The sequence below is a fragment of the Dendrobates tinctorius genome, unplaced genomic scaffold, assembly GCF_039654945.1.
Source record: "Dendrobates tinctorius isolate UK_male_01 unplaced genomic scaffold, ASM3965494v1 ptg000035l, whole genome shotgun sequence".
NCBI lineage: Eukaryota > Metazoa > Chordata > Amphibia > Anura > Dendrobatidae > Dendrobates > Dendrobates tinctorius.
The window spans coordinates 31,937,287-31,950,721 of record NW_027361703.1 but is presented as its reverse complement, the minus strand read 5'-3'; the positions used below and the strand labels follow the sequence as shown (position 1 = coordinate 31,950,721).

General features: G+C 48.4%; 1 protein-coding gene across 1 annotated transcript in view; it reads right to left on the bottom strand.

Annotated features, from left to right (window-relative positions):
• The window catches only part of CPED1 (cadherin like and PC-esterase domain containing 1), a 600,308-nt gene that overhangs the window by 392,886 nt on the left and 193,987 nt on the right, over nt 1-13,435 (bottom strand). Inside the window, exon 5 of the mRNA XM_073573371.1 lies at nt 7,025-7,166. Within this exon, the coding sequence (XP_073429472.1) occupies nt 7,025-7,166 (142 nt within the window). The remainder of the gene's footprint in view (nt 1-7,024; nt 7,167-13,435) is intronic.

The window sequence follows — 13,435 nt, the reverse complement described above, 5'->3', positions numbered from 1 at the left end:
AGGTCCCAATAGGCAGCACAGGTCACCAATAGGTAGCATTGTACCCAATAGGCAGCACAGGTCCCCAATAGGCAGCACAGGTCCCAATAGGAAGCACAGGTCCCCAATAGGCAGCATTGTTCCCTATAGGCAGCATTGGTCCCCAATAGGCAGCACAGGTCCCCAATAGACAGCACAGGTCCCCAATAGACAGCACAGGTCCCTATAGGCAGCACAGGTCCCCAATAGGCAGGCACAGGTCTCTAATAGGCAGCATTGTTCCCTAATAGGCAGCACAGGTCCCCAATAGGCAGGCACAGGTCCCTAGTAGGCAGCACAGGTCCCCAATAGGCAGGCACAGGTCCCTAGTAGGCAGCACAGGTCCCTAATAGGCAGCACAGGTCCCCAATAGGTAGGCACAGGTCCCTAGTAGGCAGCACAGGTCCCCAATATGCAGCACATACAGACAGTAACTCACTGACCCGGCGTTGGCCTGTGTACCAGATACACAGGCGACAGGCTGTGACGCGTCTGACTCTGAAGAAGAAGAAGACTGTCACTGTAATCCCACGGCCGCGGTTGAGGCCTCCTGGATGGCCAGGCCCCGCACCGCCCGTCCTGCTCCTCCGGCCTCCGGGTGTGCGCAAATCACCGGTCCGTCACGCTGCCTGGGCTCAGCTCACATTGACTTGACAAGTCTGGGCAGTGGCGGTGACTCCTCCAGCGAGCTCCAGTTACCCGCCAATGCCGCACTGCGCGCAGGAATCAGTGCGCGGGGCGGGGGCCTCCGGGGTGTGCTGTGCTCTGTCCAGTAGCCAGAAACAGAGCAGAGAACGACCCGACGTATCAATGCGCGGTATCCGGCGTGGCGGGCGGGACTAGGAAGCAGAGCAAGAGTCCTCCTCTGCTCCTGCTCCTTGTCGGCTGCACTGCAGGAACATCAAAGTACCGGATCGCGGCTGTGAATCTCCCCGGTTCGGGGAACCGGCTGCTTTTTTAACAACCGGTTCCACCGAACCGGGGAGAACCCGCTGAATCCCACCCCTGGGCAGGGCCGGCTCCAGGTTTTTGAGGGCCCCGGTTGAAAAAGTCTCAGTTGGCCCCCCCCTTAACACATACCACGATTCATGCCGTGTGACATCCGTGGTGACGGCCAAAAACGGACTTCTCTCTGTGTGGATCACACGGATACGCATGTGATCCACACGGACACTCGCTCTGTGGCAAAACACGTTCATGTGATGGAGGCTACTGATTAGTAGTGTACGCATGAAAGAAAGAAGAGAGGGCAAATAAAGAACAGAGAGAGAGAAAGAATGGAAGGAAGAACAGAGAAAGATACAGAGAGAGAAAGAACATAGAAAGAACGAACAGAGAAAAGAAAGAAAGAAAGAAAGAAAGAAAGAACAGAGAGAAAGAAAGGAAGAACAGAGAGAGAAAGAAAAGAACAGAGAGAAAGAGAAAGAAAGAGGGTAAAGAAAGAAAGAACAGATAGAGAAAGAAAGAGGGGAAAGAAAGAACAGAGAGAAGGAAGAAAGAAAGAAAAAGAACAAAGAGAAAGAAAGAGTGGACAGAAAAAAAGAACAGAGAGTGAAAGAAAGAGAAAGAAAGAAAGAAAGAAAGAAAGAAAGAAAGAAAGAGGGGAATAAAGAACAGAGAGGGAGAGAAAAAAGGGGAAAGAAAGAACGGAGAGAGAAAAAGAGTTGACAGAAAAAAAGAACAGGGAGAGAGAAAAAGAAGGAGGGGAAAGAAAGAACAGAGAGGTAGAGAGAAAAAGAAAGAGGGGAAAGAACAGAGAGGAAGAGGGGAAAGAAAGAACAGAGAGAGAGAAAGAAAGAGAGGAAAGAGAGAACAGACAGAGTGAAAGAACAGAGACAGAAAGAAAGAAAGAAAGAGAACAGAGAGCGAAAGAACAGAGAGAGAGAAAAAAAAGATTAGAGAGAAAGAACAGAGAGAGAGAGAAACAGAGAAAGAAAAATTCTATAAAGATACTATAGCAGCCCAGCTCCCATTGTAGTGCCTACCTGAGCCTCCTGGTGCAGGACATATCATGATCCGCTCACATGGCCGACATCCCCGATTCCAAGGCGATCTCGCTGTCCGCTCTGTCAGAGGAGGACACGGTGATGGATCTGAAGCATTCCCTGAAGTGCCTCCATGGTTCCGTCACAATCTCCTACTGAAATGACCTAATTTCTGGTCAGCTTCCAGCACGTCACTTCCAGTAGAACGTTACGTGCAAGTTTTAAATTGCTCCTTGGGGCTCTGCTGTGTACTCCTGTGTCCCGCGGAGAAAGTATGCTCCCGGCTGGGGCAGTCTCTCTCTCAAAATCGGGACTGTCTCTCTGGATCCGGGACAGTTGGGACTCGGGAGGTATAAATGCTCCCCACCAAACACCTCGTACACACACGGCTCCGCTCCGTACACCTTGTACATACGCAGCTTCACTCCGTACACCCCCGGCTCTGCTCCGCTCCATAAACACATGGCTCAGCTCCGTACACACAGGGCTCCGTTCCGTACACCTCGTACACACACGGCTTCGCTCCGTACACCTCGTACACACACGGCTCTGCTACATCCACCTTGTTAAACCCCTCCCTGACTCCACACAAGTACACACACGGCTCTGCTACATCCACCTTGTAAAACCCCTCCCTGACCCCACACAAGTACACACACGGCTCTGCTACATCCACCTTGTTAAACCCCTCCCTGACCCCACACAAGTACACACATGGCTCTGCTACATCCACTTTGTAAACCCCTCCTGACCCCACACAAGTACACACACGGCTCTGCTACATCCACCTTGTAAACCCCTCCTGACCCCACACAAGTACACACACGACTCTGCTACATCCACCTTGTAAACCCCTCCTGACCCCACACAAGTACACACACGGCTCTGCTACATCCACCTTGTAAAACCCCTCCCTGACCCCACACAAGTACACACACGGCTCTGCTACATCCACCTTGTTAAACCCCTCCTGACCCCACACAAGTACACACACGGCTCTGCTACATCCACCTTGTAAACCCCTCCTGACCCCACACAAGTACACACACGGCTCTGCTACATCCACCTTGTAAACCCCTCCTGACCCCACACAAGTACACACACGGCTCTGCTACATCCACCTTGTAAAACCCCTCCCTGACCCCACACAAGTACACACACGGCTCTGCTACATCCACCTTGTTAAACCCCTCCTGACCCCACACAAGTACACACATGGCACTGCTACATCCACCTTGTAAACCCCTCCTGACCACACACAAGTACACGCACGGCTCTGCTACATCCACCTTGTTAAACCCCTCCTGACCCCACACAAAGTACACACACGGCTCTGCTACATCCACCTTGTTAAACCCCTCCTGACCCCACACAAAGTACACACACGGCTCTGCTACATCCACCTTGTTAAACCCCTCCTGACCCCACACAAAGTACACACACACGGCTCTGCTACATCCACCTTGTTAAACCCCTCCTGACCCCACACAAAGTACACACACGGCTCTGCTACATCCACCTTGTTAAACCCCTCCTGACCCCACACAAAGTACACACACGGCTCTGCTACATCCACCTTGTAAACCCCTCCCTGACCCCACACAAGTACACACACGGCTCTGCTACATCCACCTTGTAAACTCCTCCTGACCCCACACAAGTACACACACGGCTCTGCTACATCCACCTTGTAAACCCCTCCTGACCCCACACAAGTACACACACGGCTCTGCTACATCCACCTTGTAAAACCCCTCCCTGACCCCACACAATTACACACACGGCTCTGCTACATCCACCTTGTTAAACCCCTCCTGACCCCACACAAGTACACACACGGCACTGCTACATCCACCTTGTAAACCCCTCCTGACCACACACAAGTACATGCACGGCTCTGCTACATCCACCTTGTTAAACCCCTCCTGACCCCACACAAAGTACACACACGGCTCTGCTACATCCACCTTGTTAAACCCCTCCTGACCCCACACAAAGTACACACATGGCTCTGCTGCATGCACCTTGTTAAACCCCTCCTGACCCCACACAAAGTACACACACGGCTCTGCTACATCCACCTTGTTAAACCCCTCCCTGACCCCACACAAGTACACACATGGCTCTGCTACATCCACCTTGTTAAACCCCTCCCTGACCCCACACAAGTACACACACGGCTCTGCTACATCCACCTTGTTAAACCCCTCCCTGACCCCACACAAGTACACACATGGCTCTGCTACATCCACCTTGTTAAACCCCTCCCTGACCCCACACAAGTACACACACGGCTCTGCTACATCCACCTTGTTAAACCCCTCCTGACCCCACACAAAGTACACACACGGCTCTGCTACATCCACCTTGTTAAACCCCTCCTGACCCCACACAAAGTACACACACACGGCTCTGCTACATCCACCTTGTTAAACCCCTCCTGACCCCACACAAAGTACACACACGGCTCTGCTACATCCACCTTGTTAAACCCCTCCTGACCCCACACAAAGTACACACACGGCTCTGCTACATCCACCTTGTAAACCCCTCCCTGACCCCACACAAGTACACACACGGCTCTGCTACATCCACCTTGTAAACTCCTCCTGACCCCACACAAGTACACACACGGCTCTGCTACATCCACCTTGTAAACCCCTCCTGACCCCACACAAGTACACACACAGCTCTGCTACATCCACCTTGTAAAACCCCTCCCTGACCCCACACAATTACACACACGGCTCTGCTACATCCACCTTGTTAAACCCCTCCTGACCCCACACAAGTACACACACGGCACTGCTACATCCACCTTGTAAACCCCTCCTGACCACACACAAGTACATGCACGGCTCTGCTACATCCACCTTGTTAAACACCTCCTGACCCCACACAAAGTACACACACGGCTCTGCTACATCCACCTTGTTAAACCCCTCCTGACCCCACACAAAGTACACACATGGCTCTGCTGCATGCACCTTGTTAAACCCCTCCTGACCCCACACAAAGTACACACACGGCTCTGCTACATCCACCTTGTTAAACCCCTCCCTGACCCCACACAAGTACACACATGGCTCTGCTACATCCACCTTGTTAAACCCCTCCCTGACCCCACACAAGTACACACACGGCTCTGCTACATCCACCTTGTTAAACCCCTCCCTGACCCCACACAAGTACACACATGGCTCTGCTACATCCACCTTGTTAAACCCCTCCCTGACCCCACTGTCCCACACATAAACATTACCTTATCCATCCAGACCAGCACCATAATGAAAAGCGACCAGCACAGCAGAGTCCTGCAGCCACCCTGATCATGTTACCCCTGACTCCTCCCCTCCTGTGACCTCATCACAGGTCCTGTGCCGTCACCGCACACAAGATTACAGCCGAAGGAAGCGATGATCATTGCTGGCTGTAAGGGGCTGCGTCACTGCGTGGGTCCCTCGTGGAGGGCGCAGGTTGGGTTCAGTACATGGGGGGGCCTGGCGGCGGCCGGCGGGTATCCCAGACAGCGTGAGTGGGCCCTCCCATCTCGCCAGGGCCCTGGCACTTGCCTGGGTGCTGACGCCGGCCCTGCCCCTGGGTACGAGCGACCAGTGAGTGACAGTGACATTCGGGGGCGGGGCCCACCGAGGGATCCAACGGTGCCTCGGTGGGCCAGTCCGAGCCTGTTGGAGCGGTCACATTAGGAGCGCTCCGGCTGTAAACTGATTAACCCCCCGAGATGGATTTGCGCTATGGGACATGACTGATCGCCGGACAGGTATGGATATTGTTGGTTTATTATTTTATAATTTTTTACAGGAGAACGATGGCGTTGATATGGAATTAGGAGTATAATAAAGCTTTAAACACTGTGTGTAGTGTATTCTTTCATTAAATTACTTTGTTCTTATTGTGTGTATGTGTTTATTTAACCCTTAAATAACTCTAGGATTAGTAATGGATAGGTGTCTTATTGACACCTCTACATTTATAAGCCGGGCTTAATGTCACCTTACAATAGAAAGGTGACATTAACCCCTTATGACCCCACTTGCCTCCCCAACAGGACAAGTTGGAAGAACCCGACAAAGCTCCATAATAGGTGCATCTAATAGATGCACCTTCTCTGGGCAGCTGTGGGCTGCTCTTTTTAGGCTGGGGGGGCCAAGATTAATGGCCCATTACCAGCCTGAGAATAGCAGCTGTGAGTTTTGTCGGGTTGGTTCACAAACAGAGGGGGACCCCACGTCGGGTCTTTCTTCATTCTTTCTCTCTTGCTTGCTGTTGCCGGCAGAGCAGGAGAGAAGAATGACAGCGGCTTTCAGCACCAGCCTCCGGGGAACAGTGGTTACTGTAGCGCTTCTTCCCCGGCAGCCGTCCATGTGGTCCTGATGTGGCACATGTTGCCACACGTGTGCCACACGGATGTACCACATATCCACACGGACAGCTCCGGTACCGTTTTTTCTGGTACCGGAATATCTGGACGTGTGAGACTGCCCTTAAGTTGTAGTTTCCTCCAGTGGCAACATATGTAATCATATTGAGTGTAGTTGCAAAGCGCAGCTCCATTTAATGTGCAACAGTTTCTGCTGGGTACTGCAGAAAATTCCTTGAAAAGGTATGTTTTCTAGTCATTTTATGAGTCAATTAAAAAATTGGAAGAAATTACGGCCACTACCAATATACCTAAGATAGTACTTTTAATCCGGCCTTCATGTATACACTTTTGAATGATGACAGTAATAAGCAATGGCTAAATGGTTTCCACAAAAAATGGTCAGCATTGTAGCCTTGCAGCGCTGGGGTCCTGGGTTCAAATCTACCAAGGGCAAAATCTGCAAGGATTTTGTATGTTCTCCCCGTGTTTGCGTGGGTTTCCTCCCACATTCCAAAGGCATACTGATAGGAAATTTAGATTGTTAGCATCATTGGGGACAGTGCCAATAATGTCTGTAAAGCGCTGCGGAATTAATGGTGCTGTATAAATGAGTAAAATAAATAAAAGTAATACCTACTGGTATAGACTCTCAAATAACTGGTTGATGCCTGGAGTGATCAAGTATTGATTGTCCTTTTTGTCACTGCTTGACTGAAAATCAGAGGAAGATATTTTTCTGTCCGTTGATTCTTCAGGACGACGTGTACACATTGAGAGTGCTATGGAGACAGACATAAGAAGAAAAAAATTAAGGAAATTTGTAATGTGTCATTTCTGTATGTGATGATGGCTTCTTTTTTAGTTTCTGGCATTTCTAATTCCTGGCCATTAGCTATTACCATGGGGGGGCTACAAATATCTATACATTCTAGATGGTAAATCATATTAAATTGTATTAACAGGTGCCCATTTGTCAGGCGCCTGCGTTCTAAATAAATAATTTTTTTTTAAAATGGTATGGATTCTCCTGTTTTCTTGATATCCTCAGCTGTCAGCTTTAACAAGGTTGGCTATCAAGAATAGAGGGGTCCCCACGCTGTTTTAATTATTTAAATAAATCGTTAGAAAAAAACGGTGTGGGGTCTCCCCCATTTTTGACAGCCAGCCTTGCTAAAGCAGACAGCTGGGGGCTGGTATTCTCAGGCTTGTAAGAGGCCATTGATATTACCCCCCAGCCTAAAAATAGCAGCCCGCAGCCACCCAGAAAAGGCACATCAGGTACTTTGCCCAGCTGTTGCGACTGAGTATAACTGTGTTTGTTATTTTTAAATAAAAAAAAGAAAAGTGTGTTTTGTTTTTATTTGAAATAAAAGACTATTCTGGATGTGTGTTTATTTGCAATATAACTATTGGATTAGTAATGGATAGGTGTCTTATAGATGCCTCTCTATTACTAATCCGTGGGCTTGATGTCATTGGACAATGCAAAGGTGACAGCAAACCCATAAATATTACCCTGCTTGCCACTGCTACAGGGCAAGTGGGAGGATTTAGGCAAAGCACCAGAATTGGAGCATCTAATATATTGGGCTGTGTAAAGCAGCGGTGTCCACACTGTGCAGTGATGAGGCAGTGACCCAGCAAGTTAAAACAAAAAATGTGTTTAATGTTCATAAAAAACCTCACAGTGCACAACACGCTGTATCCTCCGGATCACAGCTGGGAAGCAACAAAACAGCCCGTGGCCAGTTGCCATGAGCAATTGCGCTGCCCGGCTAAGAAAGGGGTGCCAGACCTTGGCTCTGCTTGGCCCTGTGTGGCCTCACACAGGGAACTCTGCAGACCATTGCTCTGTGTCTGTGCAAGTCAGATCTGACACACCCAAACTCTGTTAGCAGGGTTTTTTTTTTCCTTTTTGCAATCTGTGGCCATAGGCCACTTATAAGACCTGGGCTGGAGGAAACAGACCGGACCCCACTACCTTCCTGCAGTCCGTTTAAAAAATAAAAGACCATACCGGGTTATCCCGAATAAACTCCTTGGTCCAAATAAGTTGACCAGGCTCAAACTCACTTTTATTCTGCCCTGTGAGTCACAGGCACACTGCTGTGGAGGGCACTCCAGTGGATCTAATACCCTTCTGAGCGCATCCTGGGGGACACATAGTGACCCTCGCATATGACTCCGGTCGCTGCCTCACAGCTGCTATTTATAGTCTAGGGGGCCAATATCAATGGCCCCTTACCAACCTGAGAATACTAGCCCCCTGCTGTCTGCTTTAGCAAGGCTGGTTGTAAAAAATGGGGGGGGACCCCACGCCATTTTTTAAAATTATTTCAATAATTAAAGAAACAGTGTTGGGACCCCGCTGTTCTTGATAACCAACCTTGTTAACGTTGACAGCTGGGTGTTGCAGCCTCCAGCTGTCAGTTTTGCCTGGCTGGTTATCAAAAATACAGGGGAACCCACTCCGTTTTTTTCCCATCAGTCTCCGCCTGCTCTCACTGTTATTAGCGGCGGCTGATAGGAGCAGTAGTCCCACCAGCTGACGCCAGTGACCGGAGGTAAACTTTTTACCTCCAATCACAGCTGCGGGCTCACGCTGTCATTTGACAGTGTTGGGCATCGGGTTCCTGTCGCTGCACAGAAGGAATCCCGAGCCTTGCATTTGGCAGTTTCCCATTCCTCTCTGGCCGCAGAGGAGGCTGCTCAGCAGACTCGTCGATCCCAGCACTCTGCTCAGACCAGCTCTGTGGGTTTGGTTGCTGCTGCCACCTCTGGTCCAGCTATAGCAACACATGCTGGTCAGCAGTGAGCTACTCCAGGGACTAAGTCCTCCTTTTGGTCCACTGAGCATGCCTGTTGGACGATCTCTCATTGGAGATCGGAGGTCACATGCTCAGGTCCCTCGCCAGCTTGGATTGGACCGTCAGGAAGGTCAGGAAGGTCCCAGGAGGACGCTGCTAAAAAAGGTTCGCAGGGCCACTCGGCCATGCGCTAGTATAGACTGCATTACCAGACTATGAGGAGTGAGTGATGTATGCATGTATGAATGTCTCTGGTGAATGACTCATTAAGAAACCTCTACCCTTGGTACGCATGTGTTGTGCAGCCTAGCATGTTAAGCACCTAGGCTTAGGTGTAGGTAGAGGCAGAGTCTGAGACTGGCATCAGTGTCCACCGGTGGCTCTGCACGTCACGGTGCACGTGCTCGACACTCCACCATAGTCAGCATCTATAGTGGCATCCGCAGGTGCGACGCCGTGCGCTCAGAAGGTCTAGAGGCCGTGTCCTTGGGGCAGAGTTCTGTGACCGCATTCTGTGCGCTCCATTGCCGAGCTCCGGCATTTATGTTCTGCGGTAGTGCGGCTCTGTGAGGTAACAGAGTTCGCCCTGTTCACACTGGGTGACGTTAACCCACGTGTGACCTTTTGTATACCGCTTTATACTTCCACCATTAATAAGCAGCAGTTTACCACCCCTGCACGGTGGACCCCGGGCTGTGAACATTACTTACTATTATTTTATTATTTGGTGCGTTCCGCCATCCCTAACAGTGGGAACCCCGGCTCTCTGACTGGTGCTAAAATCAGAAGCAATGTTTGCCACTTTCTCATGCACATGACAGCGTGGCAAACACTGGATGTTTGGTCCCCCCATTCAAATGAATGGGGTCCAGTTTCGGGTCTGGGTACTGTTCTGGTACCTGAACCCGAAATTTTTTTTTTTAACTATTCAGCCAAATACACTGGACCCGAGCATCCAGGGGTCCGCCCATCTCAAGTCTTGGTGTCTCCCATGTGATGTATATACTGCAGACCCCCACTGCTTGAGTTCTATAAATGTTACATGAGCAATCATGAATTTCCCACTGTGAGGAGAACTGCAGTGTAATACACATCTGTGTTCAGAATCTATTGCTTTGAGTTCTTTTCAAAAATTCATCTCAAAGAGTCAACTGCACTCCAGGCCGATACAACTCTGGAAAAGCAGTTGCTAGTAGCAACATCATTAAAACCACGCAACATCATTGCACTAAAGAGAAGCAGTTCCAGCAGTTGCTAGTAGCAACATCATTAAAACCACGCAACATCATTGCACCAAAGAGAAGCAGTTCCAACCATTACATTAGGGGTGTGTTAATTAAAAGTTTGACCATAGCGGGATAAATTTCAAGTTGATAATTCTGTACGGCCCCCGAGTAATTATATTCAAGTGGCAGGAAAAAAAATGTTCCCCACCCCTTGTCTTTTAGGCACTTTTTGGGATTAAAATTTTTAAGCTGATTTATTTTCTGTCTTTTTTCATAATCAATGCTTTGCAAAATATGTCCTCCTTCCCACAGCACCTGCAGAACTGAATTAGGCCAGGTTCACATTGCGTTAGCACAGCCCGTTCAACACATAGCGTTGACGGGCTACGTTAACGCTATAGCATAACACGAAATGTGTTATTCTATACTGCTAGCGCTGATGATTTATCAGCGCTAGCGGTGACGGAGCCTCAGACGCTGCAGCCCGCGTCCGAGGCTCAGTCAGTGAATGATGGCACATCGCGAACGCGTGCTGCTTTACGGCATGCATCGCGATGCGGCACATAATGGGGGTCAATGGCAGCATTAACGGACTGCATTACACCGCATTATACCGCGGTGTAACGCAGTCCGTTAAACAGACTGCCATAACGCAGTGTGACCCCAGCCTACTAGCTCAATGCAATGGGTATATTCCACGTGGGGTCTTTGACAGTTCTTCTGCACGGAATATGCCTCAATAGTTGACCTGTGTCACTTATGATTTTTTTTCAGGGACATGAAAGCTGCTCGCAAAAAATCTGCAAAGCTTGAACAGAATGTAATCCTCATCCCAGTAATTTTTTGTGCGAATGACCGCTGATGACGTTGCACTCTCGCGAGCGTGACGTCATTCCAGGTCCTTCGTGCAAAGTATTACTGGGATCGGAAGATGCCGGGAGCGTGGCGGACAGGCGAGAAGGCTCCGGCGGCCGGCGGAAGGACAGAATACCACAAATTTTTATTTTTTTATTATTTTTTATCATCCTATCATTTACTACTGATGCTGCATAGGCAGCATCAATAGTTAAAAGTTGGTCACACTTGTTATGCTTAACACGTGTGACCAACCTGTCAATCACATTTCCAATGCTTGAAATCTCTTGGAATGTGCAAGCATTCTGCAAGCGAAAAAACTTGCATAACGCTTGTTTTTGCTGGGAAAAAGCATGCGAATTTGCATGCGTTTTACCCGCGACGGGAGTTGCGGACATTTCCGCAGCATTTCTGCAACGTGGGTACATAGCCTCACACAGATACATAAACCCCATATCAGTTTCACTCTTTGTAACAACAAATTGCAATATTGTATAGAAAAGACTGTGATTTTATGCACTCACCCACAAACACATACCCTGTAGCGGACAGTAAATTAGAATGTATCTATTCACCTCCCTATAAGAACATGTTTTCACTGCATTTTCTGAAGGGCCAGCAGGTGTCAGACAAGAGCTTGCAGAATATTTACTGTTCGAGCCATAACAAAACCCTTTCCTATAAATACAGGCTGAATATGGGCTCATCATTGCCAAATTTCATCATTCTGCTGAAAACTGCATTTCATCATGGAGTCGGAAGGTCATCTCTGCACTGTTAAACCCAACAGGCGCCATACTTCATTTGTGTTTGTCTCTATTGACAATAGGTTTGAACTTTATGACGCTCAGAATAGAAATCTGCTTTTATATTTGTCGTTTGTTCAGAAGGAATTTGAATTGAATCTGTACAGCTAAACGAAGGACAATTATGGATTATTATGTTCATAATAGATATTAGATTGCTAAAAGCCAGAGCAATCAATTGATATAAATGGACTAATCCCTTAGTTGATAGCATCAGTTTTCATATGAGCACAAAAACGCATTTATAGATGTACACGCTACTGTTCAAAATTTTGGGGTCACCCAGACAATTTTGTGTTTTCCATGAAAACTCATACTGTTATTAATTAAGTGAGTTGCCAACTGAATTTATAATCTAGTCCAGACATTGACAAGGTTTGAAAAAAAGATTTTTATTTGAAATAATAATTTTCTCCTTCAGACTTTGCTTTCGTCAAAGAATGCTCCCTTTGCAGCTATTACAGCACTGCAGACCTTTGGCATTCTAGCAGTTAATTTGCTGAAGTAATCTGGAGAAATGTCACCCCATGCTTCCAGAAGCTCCTCCCACAAGTTGGCTTGGCTTGATGAGCACTTTTTGCGTACCATACGGTCAAGCTGCTCCCACAACAGCTCAATGGGGTTGAGATCTGGTGACTGTGCTGGCCACTCCATTACAGATAGAATACCAGCTGCCTGCTTCTTCCCTAAATAGTTCTTGCATAATTTGGAGGTGTGCTTTGGGTCATTGTCCTGTTGTAGGATGAAATTGGCTCCAATCAAGTACTGTCCACAGGGTATGGCATGGCGTTGCAAAATGGAGTGATAGCCTTCCTCATTCAAAATCCCTTTTACCTTGTACAAATCTCCCACTTTATCAGCACCAAAGCAACCCCAGACCATCACATTACCTCCACCATGCTTGACAGATGGCATTAGGCATTCTTCCAGCATCTTTTCAGTTATTCTGCATCTCACAAATGTTCTTCTGTGTGATCCAAACACCTCAAACTTGGATTAGTCTGTCCATAACACTTTTTTCCAATCTTCCTCTGTCCAATGTCTGTGTTCTTTTGCCCATATTAATCTTTTCCTTTTATTAGCCAGTCTCAGATATGGCTTTTTCTTTGCCACTTTGCCCTGAAGGCCAGCATCCCGGAGTCGCCTCTTCACTGTAGACGTTGACACTGGCGCTTTGCGTGTAATATTTAATGAAGCTGCCAGTTGAGGACCTGTGAGGCGTCGATTTCTCAAACTACAGACTCTAATGTACTTGTTTTGTTGCTCAGTTGTGCAGTGGGGCCTCCCACTTCTCTTTCTACTCTGGTTAGAGCCTGTTTGTGCTCTCCTCTGAAGGGAGTAGTACACACCGTTG